Below are 24,994 nucleotides of genomic sequence, written 5' to 3'. Positions count from 1 at the left end.
AACAGTGGAGAAGTATTCCCCTTTCTCCACATCCTCTCCAACATAAGCTGTCTTCAATGTTTTTGATCTTAGCCATTGTGACAAGTATAAGCTGTCAGAGTTGTTTTGATTTGCATTTCCCTGGTGACTAAGGATGTTGAGGAATTCCTTGAATGCCTTTCAGCCATTTGAGATTCTTCTATTGAGAATTCTCTGTTAAGCTCTGTAGCCCATTTTTTAATTGGATTGTTCAGTATTTTGATGTCTAGCTTTTTGAGTTCTTTATATATTTTAGAGATCATCCCTCTGTAAGATGTGGGGTTGGTGAAGATCTTTTCCCATTCTGTAGGCTGTCGTTTGGTCTTATTCACCGTGTCCTTTGCTCTACAAAAGCTTCTCAGTTTAAGGAGGTCCTATTTATTAATTGTTGCTCTCAGTGTCTGTGCTACTAGTGTTATATTTAGGAAGTGGTCTCCTCTGCCAATTCGTTCCTCACTACTTCCTACTTTCTCTTCTATCAAGTTCAGTGTAACTGGAATTATGTTGAGGCCTTTGATCCACTTGGACTTGAGTTTTGTGCTTGGTGACAGATATGGATCTATTTGCAATCTTCTGCATGTTGACATCCAGTTACGCCAGCATCATTTGTTGAAGATGCTTTCTTTTTTCCATGGTACAGTTTTGGCTTCTTTGTTGAAAATCATAAGTTCATAGGTGTGTGGATTAATGTCAGGGTCTTCAATTTGATTCCATTGGTCCACATGTCAGTTTTTCTTCCAGTACCAACCTGGTTTTATTACTATAGCTCTATAGTAGAGCTTGAAGTCAGGGATCGTGATATCTCCTGACGTTGTTTTATTGTACAGGATTCTTTTGGCTATCCTGGGTTTTTTTGTTTTTCCATATGAAGTTGAGTATTGTTCTTTCCAGGTCTGTGAAGAATTGTGTTGGTATTTTGATGGTGATTGCATTGAATCTGCAGATTGCTTTTGGTAGGATTGCCAATTTTACTTTGTTAATCCTGCCTATCCATGGGCATGGGAGATCTTTCCATTTTCTGACATCTTCTTCAATTTCTTTTTTCAGGAACTTAAAGTTCTTGTCTTATAGGTCCTTCACTTGCTTAGATAGAGTTACCCCAAGGTATTTTATATCATTTGTGGCTATTGTAAAGGGTGATGTATCTCTGATTTCCATCTCAGCCTGTTTATCAATTGTATATAGTAGAGCTACTGATTTTTTTGAGTTGATCTTGTATCCTGTTATGTTGCTGCAGGTGTTTATAAGCTGCATCAGTTCCTTGGTCAAATTTTTGGGGTCACTCATATATACTATCATATCATCTGCAAATAGGGAAAGCTTGACTTCTTCCTTTCCAATTTGTATTCCCTTAATCTCCTTATGTTGTCTTATTTCTCTGGCTAGAACTTCAAGTACTATATTAAATAAGTATGGGGAGAGTGGACAGCCTTGCCTTGTTCCTGATTTTTGTGGAATCGCTTTGAGTTTCTCTCCATTTAATTTAATGTTGGCTGCTGGCTTGCTGTAAATTGCCTTTGTGATGTTTAGGTATGTTCCCTGTATTCCTGATCGCTCCAAGACCTTTATCATGAAGGGGTGTTGGATTTTGTCAAATGCCTTTTCAGCATCCAGTGAGATGATCATGTTTTTTTTCTTTCAGTTTGTTTATATGATATATTACATTGACAGACTTTCATATGTTGAACCACCCAAGCATCCCTGGGATAAAGCCTACTTGATCATGGTGGATAATTGTTTTGATGTGTTCCTGGAGTCTGTTTTCCAATATTTTATTGAGTATTTTTCATCAATGTTCATGAGGGAGATTGGTGTGTAGTTCTCTGTCTTTGTTGCATCTTTGTTTGGTTTAGGAATCAGGGTAACTGTAGCCTCATAGAAGGAGTTTGGTAATGTTCTTTCTGTTTCTATTGTGTGGAACAATTTAAAGAGTATTGGTATTAACTCTTCTTTGAAGATCTGATAGAATTCTGTGCTGAAACCATCTGCTCCTGGGCTTTTTGTGGTTGGGAGACTTTTACAATTCTATTGTAAAATACAATTCTATTTCCTTAGGGGTTATTGGACTATTTAAATAGTTTATCTGGTCTTGATTTAACTTAGGTATGTTGTACCTATCTAGAAAATTATCCATTTCTTTTAGATTTTCCAATTTTGTGGAGTAGAGTTTTTTGAAGTATGACCTTATGATTTTCTGTTAGTTGTTTATGATTCCCTTGTCATTTCTGATTTTGTTAATTTGGATGCTCTCTCTCTGTCTCTTGGTTAGGGGCTTGTCTATCTTGCTGATTTTCTCAAAGAACCAACTCTTTGTTTCATTAATTTTTTTTATTGTTCTCTTTGTTTCTATTTTATTGATTTTAGCTCTCAATTTGATTATTTCCTGGTGTCTATTCTTCCTGGGTGACTTTGCTTCTTCTTGTTCTAGAGCTTTCATGTGTGCTATTAAGTCACTAGTGTGAGATTTCTCCAACTTCTTTATGTGGGCATTTAGTGCTATGAATTTCCCTCTTAGCACTGCTTTCATAGTGTCCCATAAGTTTGGGTATGTGGTATATTAATTTTCATTGATCTCTAGGAAGTCTTTAATTTCTTTCTTTATTTCTTCCTTAACCCATTGGTGATTCAGTTGGGCATTATTCAGTGTCCATGAGATTGTAGGCTTTCCTTAGTTCTTGTTGTTGTTGAAATCTAACTTTAAACCATGGTAGACTGATAGAATGCAGGAGGTTTTTCTAATTCTACTGTTTTGTACCTGTTGAGATTTGCTTTGTGGTCAAGTATATAGTGGATTTTAGAGAAGGTTCCATGGGGTTCTGAGAAGAAGATATATTCTTTTTTGTTAGGATGGAATGTTCTGTAGATATCGATTAAGTCCATTTGGGTCATAACATCAGTTAAGTCCTTTATTTCTCTGTTAAGTTTCGATTTGGGAGATCTGTCTATTGGTGAAAGTGGGGTGTTGAAGTCTCCCACTATTAATGTGTGGGGTTTTTTATATGTTTTAAGCTTTAGTAATGTTTCTTTTACATATGTGGGTGACCTTGTGTTTGGGGAGTAAATGTTCAAAATTGAAACTTCATCTTGGTGGATCTTTGCTGTGATGAGTATGTAATGCCCTTCTTGATCTCTTTTGGTTGATTTTAGTTTGAAGTCTATTTTGCTGGATATTAGGATGGCTACATCTGCTTGCTTCTTAAGATTGTTTAATTGGAAAGTCTTTTCCCAGCTTTTTATTCATAGGTAGTGTCTATCTTTGAATTTGAGGTGTGTTTCTTGTATGCAGCAGAAAGATGGGTCCTGCTTTCATATCCACTCTGTTAGCCTATGTCTTTTTATGGGTGAATTAAGTCCATTGATATTAAGGGATATTAAAGACCAATGATTGTTCATTCCTGTTATTTTTTGGTGGCAGTGTGTGTGCACTTCTCTTCTTTGGGGTTTACTGCTGTGGTGTTATCCTGTGTTTTTGAGGGTGTATCTGACTTCCTTAGGTTGGAATTTTCCTTCTAGTGCTTTCTGTAGGGCTGGGTTTGTGGATAAGTATTGTTTAAATCTGGCTTTGTCTTAGAATGTCTTGTTCACTCCATCTATGTTGATTGACAGTTTTGCTGGGTATATTAATCTAGGCTGGCATCCATGGTCTCTTAGTGTCTGCATTACATCTGTCTAGTCTTTCAAAGTCTCCATTGGGAAATCGGGTGTTATTCTGATGGATTTGCCTTTATAAGTCACTTGGCCTTTTTCCTTTGCTGCTCTTATTCTTTCTTTATTCTGTAGGTTTAGTTGTTAATTATTATGTGGCAAGGGACTTTTTGGGGGGTCTAGTCTGTTTGGTGTTCTATAGGCTTCTTGTATCTTCATAGGCATTTCCTTCTTTAAGTTGGGAAAGTTTTCTTCTATGATCTTGTTGAATATATTTTCTGTGCCTTTGAGTTGGTATTCTTCTCCTTCCTCTATCCCTATTATTCGTAGGTTTGGTCTTTTCATTGTGTCCCAGATTTCTTGGACATTTTGTGTTATAATTTTTTTGCATTGGTATTTTCTTTGACTGATGACTCCATTTCCTCTTCTGTATCCTCTAAACCACAGATCCTCTCTTCCATCTCTTGTATTCTGTTGGTTATGCTTGCATCTGTATTTCCTGTTCATTTACTCAGATTTTCTATTTTCAGCATTCCTTCTGTTTGTGTCTTCTTCATTTTTTCTATTTCCCTTTTCAGGTCTTGGACTGTTTCCCTCATCTGTTTCATTGCTTTTTCATGGTTTTCTTTCAGGGATTTATTGTTTTCTTCTGCTTTATTTGTCTTTTCCTCTAGTTTTCTATAGCATTCTTCCCAGTTTTTGTTTGACTTTTCGTGTTCTTTATCAATTTCCTCCACTTTTTTGTTTGTCTCTTCCTCAACTTCATTTTTCATTTCTTCTTTAAAAGTCTCTAGCATCTTCAGGATGTTATTCTTCAGGTTGCTTTCTTCTGCTTCTTCCATTTTGTGATGCTCATGTCTTGCTGTTGGAGGAGGGCTAGGTTCTGGTGATGCTGTATTGCTCTTTATTTTGTTGTATGTACTTCTGCCTTGACGTCTGCCCATCTCCTCATGCTTTTGTTCTTGGTCTTATCAGTGCTCCTGGTCCAGTCAAAGCTGACAGATTCGGCACTTCAGGAAGCCTCTCTTGTTCCAATGAGAGGTGGCAGATTCTGTTTCTCAGAAAGCCACTCTTGGTCTAATCAGGGCTGGAAGATTCCCTGTCTCCTGAGTTTATTCTTGGTCCAATGATGGCTCTTTGTCCAATGAGAGCTCTCTCTCTCTGGGCTGGGTGGGAGCTCTCTGGGCTAGATGGGAGGTCTCTGGGCCTGATGAGAGGTCTCTGGGCCAGATGGCAGCTGGGGGCTGGTCACTAATTCTCAGGAAGTGGCAGGGGTGGGGTGAGGATTGGTCTCAGGTGGATGGGTGTGGGAGTAGGGTGCATAGATTACAGGGTTTCCAGGGGGTCTTGGAGAAGGGGAACTTTCCCACGGGGACCTGCCTAAGGGCCAGGACCTGGGGCCAAGTTGGGCGGGTCTTCCCCAGGAATGGCTGGTGCCCAGAGATGGAACCTAGGGGCAGGCCTCACAAGGTTTGACCCCAGGAACTCACCTCTGGTCCTGATGGGAGTCCCGGGCTGGGTGGGAGCTGGTGGCTGGTCTCCAATTCTCAGGAAGTGGGGGGGTGTCTCCGGTGGATGAGTGTGGGGGCAGGATGTGTAGATTGCAGGACCTGCCAGAGGGTTTTGGAGAAGGGGAGACTCCCCTTGTGCCAGAAACTGGGGCCAAGTTGGGAAGGTCTTCCCTAGAAATGGTTGTTACCCAGGGATGTGACCTAGGGGCAGGCATCCCTGGGTATGATCCCAGGCACTTACCTCTGGTCTGGATGGGAGGTCTGGGCTGGATGGGAGCTCGGGACTGGTCTCTAAGTCTCAGGAAGTGGCAAGGGACTCAGGCTGGTGGATGTGGTGGCAGAGAGTGTAGATATCATTGTCTACCAGGGGTCTTGGAAAAGGGGGACCTTCCCGCCGCGGCCCACCTCATGGCCAGAACCTGGGGCCAAGTTGGGCGGGTCTGAAGATTACCATTTTCATATGGGCATTTTAAGGCTAGCAAAGATGCATATCAGAGAACTTAACATGCATTAATGAAGCACACATCACTGATTTCATCATCTGCTATATGACACTTCTGTGTTCACAAAATTATCATGGAGTTTAACAGAAAAGAATATAAATTTTACATTTATACAACAGAAATATAGTGTAGCATTCTTAGGGTTTCTATTGAATGGAAATACACTGTAGCAGTCTTAGGATTTCTATTGTTGTGAAGAGATACCACAACCATGGCAACTCTTATGAAGAACACATTTGATTGGAATGACTTACTTACATTTTCCATCATGGTGGGGAGCATGCCAGTCTGCAGACAGATATGGTGCTTGAGTGGAAGCTGAGAGTACTATGTCTTGGAGGCAACAGGAACTCAACTGTCTACCACACTGAGTGAGCTGCATCAAAAGAGACCTCAAAGCCTACCCCCACAGTGACACACTTCCTCCAGCAAGTCTCAAAATCTTGCAGAAGGAAGGAAACAATGGAAAACTCTACCTATGGTGGGTACCTCTGCTGCAGTAATTTTGTAATCCATGCTTTGTTTGTTAGGTAACAGGACATCCACTAGGAAATGTCTTTGAACATCATTTGCTCAGACTGTATTCCCTGAGATTAGGTACCCATGACTAAATATTAGTTCCAGGTGCAAGGCTAATGTCAAGGCCTTGGCCATGGACAGTTTGAGAGAATCACCTCCCACCTTTGTGGACATTAAATTTCTACAGGACACTTATTTTATATAGCAAAAAACTCCAAAGAAAACACCGTATCAAAGCTACTCTCTACTTGTTTCTCCTAAGAATCCCAGACTGGAGTTGCCAGGAAACCATAATGATCGCACTGTCTGTCAAAATTGCCCCATGGTAAATCAACCACACCCAATCACAACCTTACTTTATATCCTCATTTTCCTTCTCTTAAGGACATAAGTATCTGAGTGTTTTAATGATTTTTCTTCTTCAGCGTAACAGGGAACCAATATGATTGCAGTAAGTCAAATCTGTATTGGAGACATCATTATGCCATCCCTGTAAATCAATGACTATTAAGACATGTTCTGTATACTACAGACTCATAAAACAAGAATGGAAGCCGGGCAGTGGTGGCGCACGCCTTTAATCCCAGCACTCGGGAGGCAGAGCCAGGCAGATCTCTGTGAGTTCGAGGCCAGCCTGGGCTACCAAGTGAGTTCCAGGAAAGGCGCAAAGCTACACAGAGAAACTCTGTCTCGAAAAACCAAAAAAAAAAAAAAAGAATGGAGACAACCCCACAATTGTGTTCCTGACTTACTCAGGCCCTTGTCACTATACACCTTATAAACTATATTCTTCCACCTGTAGCCAAATGCTCAATATGAATGAATTAACTATTCAAATCTTTGATAATTTCAGGGATTTGTTTGTCATATAAGGTTTTTGGTGATTTAATAAGAATATGTAGGGTAATATTGACTATTATATCAGTGATCAGAATATGATCAATAGCTCATAGTGTCATTACTCCTCCAATAAATTATACAGTAATATCATAAGCCTGGATATGGACAAAACTAGAATTTTACAAGCCCACATAAGGGAACTTAAATTTTCTCATATATTTGGTGTTGCCTATCATAGCCAAAAATAATGTCACTTTCTCCTTGGGTGAAAGTAAGTAATTCTATCTTTAAAACTAAAGGAAACGGTTCAAAATTTGAAAATTGAAATAAAGGCAATAAAGAAGAAATAAACTGAGGGAATATTGGAAATGGAAATTCTGAGTAAATGAACAGGAGCTACAGAAGCAAACATCACCAACAGAATGCAAGAGATGGAAGAGAGAATCTCTGTCTTTGAAGATATAATAGAGAATTTTTTTTTCAGTCAAAGAAAACATTCAAGTCAACAAAGCCATAACAAAAAACATCCAGGAAATGTGGGACACAATGAAAAGACAAAACTTAAGAATAATAGGGATACAAGAAGAAGAATACCAGCTCAAAGGCACAGAAAATATATTCAAAAGCATGGCTTAATGTTAGAATTCAACAACAACACAAACCACAGAAATCATACACAATAATGGAAACTAAATAAAGCTCAACTGAATTACCAATGAGTGAAGGAAGAAATTGAGAAAAAAAATTGAAGACTTCCTAAAGTTCAATTAAAAGGATTGTACAATGAACCCAAACTTATATTACACTATGAAAGCACTAGTAAGAGGAAAGTTTGTAAAACTAAATGCCTACATAGAGAAATTAGAAAAATCTCACACTAGTGACATAACAGCACATCTGAAAACTCTCCAACAAAAAGAAGAAAATTCAGCCTTGAAGAATAGATGTCAGAAAATAATTAAATTGAGGTCTAAAAGCAATAAAGGAGAACCAATAAGAACAATACAAAAATGATTCAAAGAAAGAGTTAGTTATTTGAGAAAAATTAAGAAAATAGACAAACCCCTGTGCAAGCTAACCAAAAGGCAGAGAGAGAGAAAATGTCCAGATTAACAAAATCAAAAATGAAAAGAGTTCATAACAACAGAAAATAAGAAAATATGGAGCATCATAAGATCATACTGCAAAGGGCCACATGGTTTCAGCACAGAATTCTACCAGATTTTCAAAGAAGAGCTAATGCCAATACTCATCAAATTGTTCCACACAATAAAAACAGAAGGAACATTACCAGACTTTTTATGAGGCTACAGTTACTCTGATACCCAAATCACACAAGATGCAAAAAAGAAAGAGAATTACGGAATAATCTCCCTCATGAACATTGATGCAAAAATATCCAATAAAATACTGGCAATCTGAATACAATAACAAATCAAAAAAATTATCCACAATGATCAAGTAGGCTTTATCCCAGGGATGCAAGGATGGCTCAACATATGAAAACCTGTCAATTTAATACACCATGTAAACAAACTGAAAGAAAAAAATCACATGATCATCTCACTAAATGCTGAAAATGCCTTTGACAAAATCCAACACCCCTTCATGATAAAGGTCTTGGAGAGATCAGGAATACAAGGAACATACCTAAACATAATAAAGTCAATTTACAGCAAGCTGACAGCCAATATAAAATTAAATGGAGGGAAACTCTAAGTGATTTCACTAAAATCAGTAATAAGACAAGGCTGTTGACTCTTGTCATACTTATTCAACATAGTACTTGAAGTTCTAGCTAGAGCAATAAGACAACAAGAGGAGATCAAGGGGATATAAATTAGAAAGGAAGAAGTCAAGCTTTCCCTATTTGCAGGCCCTGACATTAATCCACACACCTATCAACACCTGGTTTTTGACAAAGAGGCCAGAACTATACAATGGAAGAGAGAAGGCATCTTCAACAAATGGTGCTGGCATAACTGGATGTCAATATGTAGAAGATTGCAAATAGATCCACATCTGTCGTCATGCACAAAACTCAAGTCCAAGTGCCTCAAAGACCTCAACATAAATCCAGTTACACAGAACCTGATAGAAGAGAAAGTAGGAAGTAGTCTTGAATTCATTGGAACAGGATTCCGGTTCCTAAATATAACACCAGTAGCACAGACACTGAGAGTGATAACTAATAAATGGAACCTCCTGAAACTGAGAAACTTCTGAAAGGCAAAGGACACAGTCAATAAGATAAAAATGGCAGCCTACAGAATGAGAAAAGATCTTCACCAGCCCCACATATGACAGAGGACTAATATCCAGAATATATAAAGAACTCAAGAAATTGGACATCAAAATGCCCAACAGTGCAATTAAAAAAATGGGTTATAGAGATAAACAGAGAATTCTCAACAGAAGAAACTCAAATGGCTGAAAGACATTTAAGGAATTGGTCAACATCCTTAATCATCAGGGAAATGCAAATAAAAATGACTCTGAGATACTCTGAGCAGGAGTAATGGAGGGCAAGATTCGGGGGAAAGAGAGCTTAGGGAAGTGGGAGGTCCCAGTTGAATCAGGAGCAGATTGGGAGAATGGGAAGGGAGATACCATGATAAATGAAGACACCACAGGAATAAGAATAAGAAGAGTGCTAGAAAGGTCACCAGAAATCCACAAAGATATCTCCACAATAGACTACTGACAATGGTCGAGAGAAAGCCTAAACTGACCTATTCTGGTGATTGGATGGCCGACTACCCTAACTGTCATGATAGAACTTTCATCCAGTGACTGATGGAAGCAGATGCAGAGATCCATGGCCAAACTCAGGTGGAGCTCCAGAAGTCCAATCAGTGAGAGAGAAGTGGGATTCTATGAGCAAGAGATATGGAGACCATGATTGGAAAAAGCACAGGGACAAATAGCTGAACCTGTGGAAGCATATAAACTATGAACCAATAGCTGAGGAACCCCCTTGGAACTGGACTAGGCCCTCTGGATAAGTGAGACAGTTGATTAGCTTGAAATATTTAGGAGGCCCCCAGACTGTGGGACCGGGACCTGTCCTTAGTGCATGAGCTGGCTTTTTGGAACCTAGGGTCTATGCTGGGAATTTGCTCAGCCTGGGTGAAGGGAGGAGGTGACTGGACCTGCCTCAACTGTGAATCTAAAAGGCTGAGTTGAATCCCCAGGGCAGACCTTGTCTTGGATTAGGTGGGAATGGGGCATGGATTGGGAGGGGTAAGGAGTGGGAGGAGGGAGGACAGAGGAATCCTTGGCTGATATGTAAAATTAAATTAATTATTAAAAAATTTAAAAAAATTACCACTCCTCCCCAAAAATCAGATAAACAAAACAGAAATTCTCAACTGATAAAGGTCTAATATCCAAAATATACATATTGAACACAAGAAATTGTAAAGCAAAACAAATATTCTCATGTGATGAAAGTCTAATATCAAAAATTTACTTAGTGAAGACAAGAAATTAAATAAAACAAAAATTCTCATCAGATAAATGTCGAATATCCAAAATATACATACTGATCCAAAGAGATCACATAAATAAAACAAATTTTCTCTTCTAATAAAGGTGTAATATCCAAAATATACATATTGAACATAATTAGATAAACAAAACAAAAACATTCATCTGATAAAAGTCTATTATGCAAAATATACATATGAAGCATATAAGAAATTAAACAAAACTCATCTGATTAAGGTCTAATATCCAAAATACATATTGAACCCAAGAAATCAGATAAATAAAACAAAAATTTTCATCTGAAAAAGGTCTAATATCCAAAATATACATATTGAACATAGATAAATAAAATAAAAATTTTTATCTTATAAAGTTCTAATATCGAATAATATACTTATTGAACACAAGAAATCAGATAAATAACCAAAAATTCTCATTTGAAAAGGACTAATATCCCAAATATACATGTTGAACCCAAGAAATAAGATAAATAAATCAGCTCTTTTACCGGGACCCATCAACATGGGCCGCGTTCGCACCAAGACTGTGAAGAAGACGGCCCAGGTCATCATCGAGAAGTACTACACGTGCCTGGTTAATGACTTCCACACCAACAAGCACGTGTGCAAGGAGATCGCCATTATCCCCAGCAAGAAACTCCGCAACAAGATAGCCGGCTATGTCATGCATCTGATGAAGAGGATTCAGAGAGGCCCTGTGAGAGGTATCTCTATCAAGTTGCAGGAAGAAGAGAGAGAAAGGAGAGATAATTATGTTCCTGAGGTCTCAGGCCTGGATCAGGAGATCATTGAGGTAGATCCTGACACCAAGGAAATGCTGAAGCTTCTGGACTTTGGCAGCCTCTCTAACCTGCAGGTTACTCAGCCTACAGTTGGGATGAATTTTAAAACACCGCGTGGAGCCGTTAGAATCTGTTTTGTCATGTTTTCAATAAACCTGAAAACAACAACAACAAAAAAGATAAATAAATCAAAAATTTTCATCTAATAAAGGTCTAAGATAAAAATATACACATAGAACATAAATAGGAAAATGAAAAAATTCTCTTCTGACAAAAGTCTAATAACTATAACATATATTGAACATAGGAGATTAAATAAAACAGAAAAATTTATCTGATAAAAGTCTAATATCCAAAATATATATATTGAACACAAGAATTCAAATAAAACAAAAATTCTCATCTGATAAAAGTCTAATAACTAAAATATAATTATTGAACACAAGAAATTAAATAAAATAAAAATTCTCATTTGATATAGATCAAATATAAAACAATACATTGAACACAAGAATTCAGATAAACCAAACAAAAATTCTAATCTGAAAATCGTCTAATATCCAAAATGTACATATTGAACAGAGGAAATCATAAACAGGACAAAGTTCTCATGAGATAAAAGTCAAATATCAAAAATATACTTATTGAACACAAAAAATTAAATAAAAGAAAAATTCTCTGCAGTTAAAGTTCTAATATCCAAAATATACACATTGATGACAAAAAAACAGATAAATAAAACTAAAATTCTCACCTGTTAATGGTTTAATAACCAAAAAAATACATTGCAACCAAAAATCAGATAATAAAACAAAAATTCTCATCTGATAAAGGTCAAAAATCAAAAATGTATTTATTGTACACAAGAACTTAAATAAAACAATTTTTTCCCCTCTGAGAACATTCTAATATCCAAAATATACATATTGAACACAAGAAGTTCAATAAAACAAAAATTCTCCTCTAATAGAGGTCTAATATCAAAAATATACATATTGAACACAAGAAATTAGATAAATAAAACAAAAATTCTCACCTGATAAAGGTCTAATGTCAACAATATCATTATTGAACACAAGAAATTAAATAAAACAAGAATTCTAATCTAATAAAAGTTTAATACCAAGAATACATATATTAAACATAATCAGAAAAATAAAACTAAAATTCTCATCTGAGAAAGGAGTAATATCAACAATATACATATTCAACACAAGAAATCATAAAAAGAAGATGAAATTCTCATGTGATAAATGTCAAATATCAAACATATAGTTATTGAACACAAGAAATAAAATAAAACAAAAATTCTCAGCTAACAAAAGTCTAATATCAAAAATATACATATTGAACAAAGAAATTAAATAAAAAATTCTCACCGAAAAAAGGTCTATCTCCAAAATTTACATGTTGAATCTAAGAAATAAAATAAATATAACAAAAATTCTCATCTCATATAAGTCGAATATTCAAAATATACCCATTGAACCAAAGAAATCAAATAAATGAAAAATTTTATTCTGATAAAGTTTTAATATCCAAATATACAAATTGATCCCAAGAAACCAGAAAAATAGAAGAAAAATTATCATCTGATAAAGGTCTAATATCCAAAATATACATATTGAACTGAAGAAACAAGATCAATAAGACAAAAACACTCATCAGATAAAGATCTAATATCCGGCCAGGCGGTGGTGGCGCACACCTTTAATCCCAGCACTTGGGAGGCAGAAACAGGCGGATCTTTGTGAGTTCAAGGCCAGCCTGGTCTACAGAGCGAGATCCAGGAAAGGCGCAAAGCTACACAGAGAAACCCTGTCTCGGGGGAAAAAAAAAAAAGATCTAATATCCAAAATATACATGCTGAACACAAGATATCAGAGTAATACAACAAAAATTGTCATCTGATATATGTCTAATATCAAAAATATACATATTGAACATATTTAGATAAACAAAACAAAAATTCTAATATGATAAAGATCTAATAACCTAAATATACATACTGAACACAATAAATTAATTAAATAAAAATTCTCAACTGACAAAGAACTAAAATTCTCACCTGATAAAGGTCTAATATCCAAAATATATATACACTGTACACAAGAAATTAAATAAAAGAAAAATTCTAATCTGATAAAGATCTAATAATAAAATATGCATATGGGATATAATTGGATAAATAAAACAAAAATTCTGATTTGAAAAAGGTCAAATATCCCAAATATTCATATTGAACACAAGAAATCCTATAAACGAATGAAAATTCTCATCTGATAAAGGTTTAGTATGCAAAATATACATATTGAACACAAGAAATCAGATCAATGAAACAAAAATTGCCACCTGATAAAGGCTTAACATTCACCATATACATATAGAATACAAATAAGCACAAAAACAAAACAAAATTCACATGTTATAAAGGTCTACTATGAAAAATATACTTATTGAACACAAGAAATAAAATAAAACAAAAATTCTGTTCTGATAAAGGTCTAATATAAAAAATATACCAATTGAAAGTAGAAATCAGATAAATAAAACAAAAAATTCTCATCTGTTAAAGTTTTAATATTAAAAATATCCATGTTGAACAGAAGAAATTAGATCAATAAAGCAAAATTTCTCACTTGACAAAGATCAAGTATCCAAACATACATATTGAACACAAAAACTAGTATAAATAAATCACAAAATCTCATCATATCAAAGAAACAAAAATTCTAACCTGATAAAGGTCTCATATCCAAAATATAGATATGGAACATAAGAAATCAGAAGAACAAAACAAAATTCTCATGTAATAAAGGTTTAATATGAAAAATATACTTGTTGAACACAAGAAATAAAACAAATTGTGTTCTGAAAAGGTCTAATATCAAAAATATGAATATGGAACATAATTAGACAAATAAAACAAAAATTCTCATCTGATAAATGTTTAATACCTAAAATATACATATTGAACACAAGAAATCAGAAAAAACAATTCTAATTTGATAAAGCTCTAATATTAAAATATACATATTGAACACAAGAAATGAGATAAATAAAATGAACAATTATTTTCTGATAAAAATCTAATATCAAAAAATTTACTGAAAACAGTAAATTAATTAAAACAAAAATTATTATCTCAGGAAAGTCTAAATCCAATCATACATACTGAACAGGATATTAAATAAAACAAAAATTCTAACCTGATAAAAGTGTAATATTCAAAATATACATATTGAATACAAGATATCAGGTAAATAAAAGGAAAATTCTCATCTGATAAAGGTCTAATATCCAAAATATACATAAAAAACACAAGAAATCAGAAAAAGAAAACAAAATTCGCATGTGATAATGGTCTAATAAGAAAAATATACTTATTAAACATAAGAAATTAACTGAAAAAAATTCTGTTCTGATAAAGGTCTCATATCCAAAATATACATGTTGAACACAAGAAATTATAAAAATAAAACAAAAATTCTCATCTGATAGTGGTGTAATATTGAAAAAATACATAATGAACAAAAAATGAGATAAATAAAATGAAAATTCTTATCTGATTTATGTCTAATATCAAAAATACACATACTGAACACAAGTAATTAAATAAAACAAAAATTCACACCTGATAACAGTCTAATATCCAAATACTCCTATTGACTACAATAAATCAGATAAATAAACCAAAATTTCTCATCTGATAAAAGTTTAATATCAGAAATATACACATTGATCACAATAAATTGCAAAAATAACAAAAATTATCAGCGGCAGGTCTAATATCCAAAAATTACATATTGAACACTAGAAATCAGTTAAATAATATAAAAATTCTCATCTAATAAAGGTTTAATACCCAAAATATCCATATTGAACTCAAGAAATTAAATAAAACAATATTTCTCACCTGAACAAGAACTTACATCCAAAATATACATATTCAAGCAAAGAAATCAAATAAATCAACAAAATTTCTCATCTGATAAATGTTGAATATCCAAATATTACTTACTGAACACTAGAATTTAAATAAAAAACATTGTCATCTGATACTAGTCTAATATCCAAAATATCATATGGAACACGAGAAATCATATGAATACAACAAATATTCTCATCTGATAAAAGTCTAATGCCCTAATTATACATATTGAACACAAAAAATAGATTAATAAAACAAAAATTCTCTTCTGATAAAGGACTAATATAAACAATATGCCTATTGAGCACAAGAAATCTGATAATTAAAACAAACATTCTCATCTGTTAAAGGTCTAATATCCAAAATATACATACTGAACACCAGAAATTATATAAAATAAAATCCTCTTCTGATAAATGTCTAATATCAAAAATATGATTAGGGAACATAACTAGAAAAAACACAGAAATTCTCATTAGATAAAAGTCTAATATCAAAAATATACAAATTGAACCAACAAATCAGATAAATACAATGAAAATTCTCATATGATAAGGGTGTGATATCAAATGTATACGTACTGAACACAAGAAATTAAGTAAAACAAAAATTTTCATTACATGAAATTCAAATGTAAAAAATATACATATTGAACATGAGAATGCATATAAATAATACAAAAATTCTCATCTGATAAAGGACTAATATTGAAAATAGACATATTGAACATAACTAGATGAATAAAATAAATAATCTCATCTGATACAGGTCTAATATTCAAAATACACATATTGAAAACAAGAAATTAGATAAAACAAAAATTCTCACCAGATAAATAACTAGTATCCAAAATATGCATATTCAAAAAAGAAATCAAATAAATAAAACAAAATTTCTCATCTGATAAATGTCTAATATCAAAAATACACTTATTAAAGATAAAAAAATCAGATAAATAAAACAAAAATTCTCATCTGAGAAGGGACTAATATCCAAAATATGCACATTGATCCCAAGAAATCATGTAAATAAAACAAAAATTTTCATCTGATAAAGGCCTATTATCCAAAATATCCATATGCAACAAGAGAAATCTGAAAAAAAAAACAAAAATTCTCATGTGATAAAGGTCAAAAATCAAACATATACTTATTGAACACAAGAAATCAGATACATAAAACAAAAATTCTCACTTGATGAAGGTTAAATATCAAAAATATACACATTGAACACAAAATATCATAAGAATAAAACAAAAATTCTCATCCAATAAAAGTGAAAAATCCAAAATATACATATTGAACATAATTAGATAAAAAAGTATTCTCATCTGATAAATATCTAATATCTAATATATATATGTAGAACACAGGAAATTAGATAAAACAAAAATTCTCACCAGTAATGTTCTAATATCGAAAATATAAATATTGAAAATGAAAAATAGGATAAGAAAACTAAAATTCAAACCTGATAAAGGTCTAATATCCAAAACAAATATTGAACACAAGAAATCAGATCAATAAATCAAAATTTCTCACCTGAGAAAGGACAAATATGCAAAATATTCATACTGAACACAAGAAATTAACTAAAAGAAAAATTCACATCTGATAAATGTCTAATATCAAAAATATGCATGTGTAATGTAATTAGATAAATAAAGCAAAAATCCCATCTGATAAAAGTCTAATAACCAAAATATACATACTGAACATAAGAAAACAGGTAGATAAAAGGAAAATTCCCATCTTATAAATGTCTATTATCCAAAATATACATATTGAACACAAGAAATCACATAAATAAAATGAAATTCTCATCTGATAAAGGTCTAATATCAAAAATATACACACTGAACACAAGAAATTAAATAATAAAAATCCTCACCTGATAAAGAACTAATATCCAAAATATACATACTGAACACAGCAAATCAAATATATAAACTAAAAATTCTTATCTGATAAAGGTCTAATAACAAAAATATACATATTGAACCATAATTAGACTTATAAAACCAAAACTGACACTTGATAAATATCTAATATCTTTAAAAAAATTATCATCTGAAAAGGTCTAATATCCAAAATATACATATTAACATAATAGATAAATTAAACAAACATTTTCATCTGATAAAGGTTTAATATCCTAAATAGACATGTTGAATATGTTGAGATAAATAAAACAAAAATTTTCATCTGATAAATGTCTATTATCCAAAATACACATAGTATAGAAAAGAATTCACATAAACAAAACAACAGGTCTCATCTGATAAAGGTCTAATATCCAATACAGACATATTGAACACAAGAAATCAGAAAAAGAAAACAAAATTTCTCATGTGATAAAGGTCTAATATCAAAAATATATTTAAGAAACATAATAAATGAAAAAAAACACAAACTCTCGTTTGATAAAGGTCTAAAACCAAAAAATACACACTGAACACAAGAAATCATATAAATAAACAAAACATCAAATCTGATAAAAATCTAATACCAGAAACATACATACTGAACATAATTAAATAAATAAAACAAAAATTTTCTTATGATAAAAGTCTAATATTCAAAACATACATATTTAATACAAGAAATCAAATTAACAAAACAAAAATTCTCATCCCATAAAGGTCGAATACCCTAAATATACATATTGAACACAAAAAATCAGAAAAGCAAAAAAAATTTCTCATATGATAAATATAAAATATCAAAAATATTCTTATTGAACACAGGAAATTAAATTAAACAAAACTTTTCACTTGATGAAGGTCTAATATCAAAAATACACATATTGAACATAATTAGATAAATAAAACAAAAATTGTCATCTGATAAATGTCTTATATACAAAATATACATATTTAACCCAAGAAATCAAATAAATAAAACAAAAGTTGTCATCTGATGTTCATCTAATATCAAAAACATACTTATTGTACTCAAGAAATTAAATAAAAGCATAATTCTCATCTGATAAAGTCTAATATACCAAACATACCTGTTGAATACAGAAATTTAAATAAAATAAATTTTTTTGTCTGATAAAATTCTAATATCAATTATATACATATTGAACACAAGATATTAAATAAAACAAATATTCTCATTTGATAAAGGTCTAATATAAAAAATAAACTTATTGAACACAGGAAATTAAATAAAAAAATTCTCATGTGATAAAGGTCTAATATTAAAATATACATATGGAACACAAGAAAACAGAAAAAACAAAAGGTCTGATTGGCAAAGGTTGAATATCCAAAATGTATATTTTGAACACAAGTAATTATATAAATAAAACAGAAATTATCACCTGATGAAAGTCTATTATCCAAAATGTACACATTTAACCCAAGAAATCATATCAATGAAATGAAAATACTAATCTGATAAAGGTTCATAGCAGCATTATTTGTAAAAGCCAAAACCTGTAAACAACCTAGATGCCCTTCAATGGAAGAATGGATAAAGAAAATGTGGTACATATACATAATGGAGCACTACTCAGCCGAGAAAAACATTGACATCATGAGGTTTACAGGCAAATGAATGGAACTAGAAAATATCATCCTGAGTGAGGTAACCCAGACTCAGAAAGACAAACATGGTATGTACTCACTCATAAGTGGATACTAGATATAAATCAAAGGATAACCAGACTGCTACTCACAACTCCAGGGAGGCTAGCTAGTAAAGAGGACCCTAGGCAAGAATTTGACTTCCAGCATCCACATAAAAACTCACAGTCATCTTTAATTCTAGTTGCAGGGAATCTGACATCTACTTCTGGCCTCAATAGGCACCAGAAATGCAAGTGGTACATAGACATACATGTAGGCAAAGTACAAACATAGGGAACCTTAAATTAAAGCTACTATCTTCTAGTAAGAAATGTGCTAAGAAAAAATGTGGGGCAGGAGTGGCTACTTGTGCTGTGGGCTATAAACATAAAAAGGTAATAATGTATAAACAAGCACCAGGATTGAATACATAGTTCTACTAGGCTGAATTAGAGACAAAGAGCTCTCTTGGATTCTGGCAATGCTTAATTTTTTGTTCACAGAAAACACCAAACTGATCCTAAGAGTCACACGGGCTAAGCAGGTCAAGTGCTGTGACAGAGCAAGGCACTTAGTTTCCCTACAAGGAGCACAACCTGTTCTCAGGGGCCTAGAAGAACATAATCTAGGACTGCAGGAAAACTTTATTCCTTAATTTGTATTTGTCTGGACAATCCTGGTATATTGTTTCTGTTATAGAAAAATAATTATAACCTCACTTAAACATACATAATGTCTCCACATTCCATAGGACTGAAAACATATCCTGAATTTAAGTAATTGAACTGAAAAACGCTAACTACCAAGTGAAGAATAAAAAAAAAAACATCTACCCAAATGATTGTCTACATTTATTAGCAGATTTCACATTTGCTGGAATACACAATCATTTATTTAGACATTTATGAGGGGAGAAAATAACTGGAAGATAAATGATAGTTTACTGTACACACACCTGTACTCACAGCTCTCAGAATGTAGCAGGATTACCCCAAGTGTGAGACCAGCCTGGTCTATGTAGATGAATTCCAGGAAAGCCACCCAGCAAAACTAGCTCAGATATATTGATTAAATCATTAATTATAATTTTAAAAATAGGGCAAATGTAATTTAGCTACAACATTTTTTCAGCTTTGTAACAAGATGATAGACACTTTCTTACACACAGTCTCAATATTATCCACAAGAAAAGCATGAGTCTTTGTTCAAAAATAGGATATATGAAAAAAAGCCTTAAAAACCAGGAAATGAAGTCATGTAACATCACAATTATCTTAATATAAGAAAAGTAGATGAAGTGAAAACTAATCCACAAGATTCATTAAGCAAAGGACAGGATCTATTTACTGAGATTGTACCAAAGAAAAAAATATTTTCATGCCATGAGGTGCAGGCCTTTAATCCCAGGACACAGGAGGCACAGCCAAGTGGATCTGTAAGTTCAAGGCCAGTTTGGTCTACAGACCAAGATCGAGGACAGACACCAAAACTATGCAGGGAAAACCTGTCATGAAAAACCAAGAAAAAGAAAAAAAGAAAGAAAGAAAGAAAAAATATTTTCACATATCAAACAAGTAGTCCTAAGGAAGAAAGCAGTACAGTGGAAGAGCCACTGCCTTGCATGAGCCCTGCCTGGGTTTCACTCCATGATGAAATTGTCTAGAATAATAAATCTAAGATATACAAAAAAACATAATTCTAAAAGCAATATACTTTTTAATAGAAAAGCTGAATAATAAAAATAATTTATAAATAATTTGTGTAGCCATGGGCTGAAAAGGACAAAAATCAAACAAAGATAACACAGACAGAATGAAAGACAATATTATTCTTCATCTCTGAATCAAAACCTATACAGTATGAAAAAAGGAGCAACATTTTCATATTTTATATTTATATATCATAAAACGGACAGTGGCTGGTGTGGGGCTAAGGGCATCCAGACAAAGCCATCCTCAGGTAAATATAAAGTTCAAGGTCACCCTGGCCTGCTAAACAGCAGGTGGCAAAATAAGTAAATCAGGCTCCGAATTTTTAGCCCACATGTGTTGTTATATTTTCTCAAAGCAAAACCAACACTGACATTTAGTAGCCATATAAAAGTATCTAGCAAGTTATGGCAACATATATTTGAATTCCAGAGCTCTGGATTCAGAAGCAAACAAATCTCTGTGCCTGATGTCAGCCTGCTCTACTCAGCAGTGCTAGGCCCAACAAGGCCACATATTGAGACTGTTTCACAGAACCTAAATAAAGACCAAACATGCTGGTGTAAGCTTTCCTTTCCAGCACTTCAGAATCAGAGACAGGAGGATCTGTCTGAGTTCAAGGTCAGCCTGATCACCAGGTAATTTACAGGACAGCCAGGCCTACATAGAAAGAATGTGTCAAAAGAAAAAAATCAAAACAAGGTCTGTTTTTATTACATAAAAACATTAAAGTTCTTTACTATGACCCTAAAAAGTCTTTAAAATTTCAGTGTCTTCAACAGTTGCAGCCTTATACAATACTGAAAAAGATTTAAAATGATTTTTCTAAACCACAAATATTAAATGCAAAAATGTTTTATGTATCTTCTCCTCAGAGAATCCAAATTATCCCAAGTATCCCACATTCCAAATATTTATTTTATGGCTACCAAAAAAGACTAGTTCTATGAGGTCAGAATTTCCAAACATACTGTCATGTTATACAAAATTGGTGAAGGCCAAACACTTTCCAGAGAAACAGTCATATAATTAGATGATAATAAAACTAAAAACATAGAAGGGACACCTGGGGAAAAAATGCGACATAAAGACATACCAACAAATTATATCATGCTCCATTAAACAAGAATGACAAGATTCTAATCGAAATCACTGGCTATCACTCATCCTATATACTCATTCTCTCCTTTGCCTAAAATAGAAAATATGTTATGTGAGGAGCATCTTCCACTAAAATTGGAGAGGTTCACTTGAAGCCCTCTGATACTTTAACTTTGTAGAAAACAGTTTTGACTACTAAAAGGATCTCATTCTCTTATGATGAAGAAACAGATATCTGTTAGGATCACTTAGACAACATCTTGTTTCTTGTGACTGAATGTGGGTTCCTGAGAACTTTCCTAGCACCCTGTTTTTTCCTATTCCCATGATGTCTTCATTTATCATGGTATCTCTTTCCTTGCTCTCCCACTCTGTCCCTTTCCAGCTCAAACCTCCTCTTCCCCTATATGCTCATCCCCCATTCTTTGCCCTCCATTCCCCCCCTTTCAGTTGGCTCAGAGATCTCATCTATTTCTCCTTTGCTGTGCTATCTATGTGTCCCTCCTAGTTTGCTGGCCTCCCTGAAGCTATGGGTTGCAGTCTGGTTATCCTTTGCTTTACATCTAATATCCACTTACGAGTGAGTACATACCATGTTTGTCTTGTGAGTCTGGGTTACCTCACTCAGGATGATAATTGCTAGTTCCATCCATTTGCCTCCCAGTTTCATGATATCCTTGTTTTTTATACTGCTGAGTAGTACTCCTTTGTGTATATGTGCCATATTTTCTTCAGCTAGGGTCATCTAGGTTGTTTCTAGGTTATAGCTATTATGAATTATACTGCTATGAACATAGTTGAGCATTTGTCCTAGTGGCAAGATTAAGCATTCCTTGGGTATATTCCCAAGAGTGGTATAGCTGGGTCCTGAGGTAGTTTAACTGCCAATTTTCTGACAAACAATTTATGGAAATAAATTTTAAAAAGGAGGGGCTAGAGGCATGGCTCAGTAATTAAGAGCACTGGGTGTTGTAACAGAGGACCCAGGTTCCATTTCTAGAACCTACATGGTAGCTAACAATTTGTTGTAACTCCAGTCCCAGGTATCTACTGCCTTCTTCTGACCTCTCTAAGTAGTGTGCACTGCCACATGCATGGACAACACTCATAAAATTTCATTTTGTTAAAAGTTACAAAAAGTGAACAATGGAATTTTCTACAGTGATGTCACAGCCCTGAGACAGGCAGCAGCCAGAGATAGTTAAAATGACTTCCCTAAGGTCTTTCATGGAAGGAGCTGTGGTCTTCCACTGACCCAGCCTGCTCAGAGGCAAAAGCAGCTTCATTCTGAGGTTAATATAGTTCATCATAACCATTCATCTAAGAGCAGAGTATACAGTGCTCTTAAGTGTCTTTTTCCTGAAGTTTCCTTTATTTGTGTTCTCTATCTTTTCTATATATGAAGCATATTGAAGGAGGAAGCTCTCTCTCTTTGCCTCTTTGCCCTAGCACTGACTACCAAGTACATCTCTTTCCCACCATTAGATCCTTCTTCCTTGGTATTTTGGTGTATACTGAAGACCAGCTGAGACATGAAGCCTCATGGAATGAACAACTACTGGCTTCTTCAAATTTCCATTGGTAGGCAGCCATTGTTGGACTACCTGGACCACAGCTTGTAAGACATTCTAAGAAAACAACTTTCTACATACGTGGAAAGATTCATTCTCCCAGTCTTGTTCATATAGAGAATATTGAATAATACAGATGTGTTGTTTTATTTTTTTAACCTGCCCACTGAAGATGATGTGCTGGCTAACAATGGTGTTTATAACCACCTTCTGCCCATTTCCATCATTCTCTAAGAATTCAACTATGTATGAAGACTACTCTTTATTATTACATAATTTGCCAATAGTCTGCTCTGATTTTCAGGAATAAAACTCCTTAAGCAATAGAGCCATGATCCAGCTTTCTGATGCTGAAAGACCTATTTATCCTGTTTGTGATCTAGTTCCTGCTTTTTTCCCCTAGTTGTCTGAAGTTCCTGTGACAAGCAGGTAAAAAGTATAATCAATTCACCTGACCTCAGTGTGAAGCCACCTAAGAAACATCTTCTTTTGTGTGCTTAAATCTCTCTTTAGTTGTTAATATTCTTGGAATCTTTCCACCTGTATGACAGGAAATCTCCACCCCACACAGTATAGTCAGTTGTACAAGCTAGTTACCCACATTGTGTCCAGGAGGAAGAAGGGGAGTGCCTATGGAGAGCAGCAAGATCAGGTTGTCTGCTACTAGAGCCAGGGTCAAGTGCTATTGAATTGCAAATCTTTGCTGGTTCAGAAAAGGTCTGGGTCTAGTGTGTAAGGCAGGATCAGGAATCATTGTGCTGTGTCTTTAAGTGCAGTGTAACCCTATGGGAGCAGCTTCTGTCACACAGGCTGTATTAGCCAATCAGGTGCTTCAGGTAACCTGCCAGTCTGAAGTTATGCAGGGTCTTTCCGGCCTCCTGCTTCAGGGTCTTTCTGTCCTCCTGCTTCAGAATTGGCTTAGAAGAGAATCTGTCTCCAGTAGTTTTTTTTTTGTTGTTGTTGTTTTTGTTTTTTGTTTTATTTGTTTGTTTGTTTGTTTGTTTGTTTTTTGCTGTGCTGTGAGTGTTGCTGCTGCAAGCTGAGCAAAGAGCATGGCCAAGCTGGAAAACCACACCACAATATGGTGAGCGAGGGGCTGCTGTCCCCAGACTGGGAGGAGTGCTCAGTTGAGTAATGGGAGTCAGTGTGTTGAGTCCCTTGCTGGGTGGGAGCAAGTGGTCAGATGCAGAGTTCTGCTTGTTCTTGCCTTGTCCTGCATTGTTCAGCACGGTGCCGCTCTTCCTACCTGCTCCAGCATGGATCTTCGTGGTCCTGCAAAGTCTTTGCAATTGTTGGGGCAGCTGGCAGCTTCTGAATAACTCCACTCTGCTGGCTGCATCTGTGCAGAGCATTGGGAGCAGGACTGCACTTTGAAATGTCCTTGTTGACATCACTGTGAAATGCCAGCACCATGTGTGTGTTGTTCTTATGGAACATAGCTTTCCAAACTCAAAGAGAACTGGTCCGTCCCTTATCTTCCAGAAGTTCTACACTTTCAACATTTAACATTAAGCTTTAAAATCCAACTGGAATTAATTTTATGAGCTTGTAAACAGTATTTCCTGTTTAAAGCTGCACTCCAATGCTCAACTGTGTTGTAGGAGAGTAGAATTGGTCGTAGTAGAATTGATGGTATGTTATCTTTACACTTCTTAGGAGACATTCACAAAATAGAATTTAGCTAAGATAAGGCTGTATCACAAATACCCCAAAAATAAGTAGTATGGTAACCATGCCGATGAAAAATTACCATGATAAGATGTAAAAGTTTGTTCCTCAGG

The 24,994-nt window shown here is 34.3% G+C and overlaps 1 protein-coding gene across 1 annotated transcript; it reads left to right on the top strand.

The window, feature by feature from the left end:
* The first annotated feature begins 11,047 nt into the window (after window positions 1-11,047).
* Window positions 11,048-24,587, top strand: LOC131901519 (small ribosomal subunit protein eS17-like). Its single transcript, XM_059252632.1, has 3 exons — window positions 11,048-11,449; window positions 23,617-23,642; window positions 24,440-24,587. The coding sequence occupies exons 1-3, from the start codon at window positions 11,048-11,050 to the stop codon at window positions 24,585-24,587; spliced, it is 576 nt and encodes a 191-aa protein (XP_059108615.1).
* Window positions 24,588-24,994: the final 407 nt, after the last annotated feature.

Source organism: Peromyscus eremicus, unplaced genomic scaffold (genome assembly GCF_949786415.1).
Source record: "Peromyscus eremicus unplaced genomic scaffold, PerEre_H2_v1 PerEre#2#unplaced_105, whole genome shotgun sequence".
Classification (NCBI taxonomy): domain Eukaryota; kingdom Metazoa; phylum Chordata; class Mammalia; order Rodentia; family Cricetidae; genus Peromyscus; species Peromyscus eremicus.
The sequence above is the reverse complement of the archived record's forward strand: the minus strand, read 5'-3'. Positions and strand labels throughout refer to the sequence as shown.

Excerpts from the sequence above, each read along its gene's own strand:
- LOC131901519 (XM_059252632.1), top strand. The coding sequence starts at position 11,048 with ATGGGCCGCGTTCGCACCAAGACTGTGAAGAAGACGGCCCAGGTCATC. Across the intron at positions 11,450-23,616 it reads TTAAAACACCGCGTGGAGCC|TTGTCTGAAGTTCCTGTGAC; the intron begins GTTAGAATCTGT and ends TTTTTCCCCTAG. Across the intron at positions 23,643-24,439 it reads GAAGTTCCTGTGACAAGCAG|CACGGTGCCGCTCTTCCTAC; the intron begins GTAAAAAGTATA and ends TGCATTGTTCAG.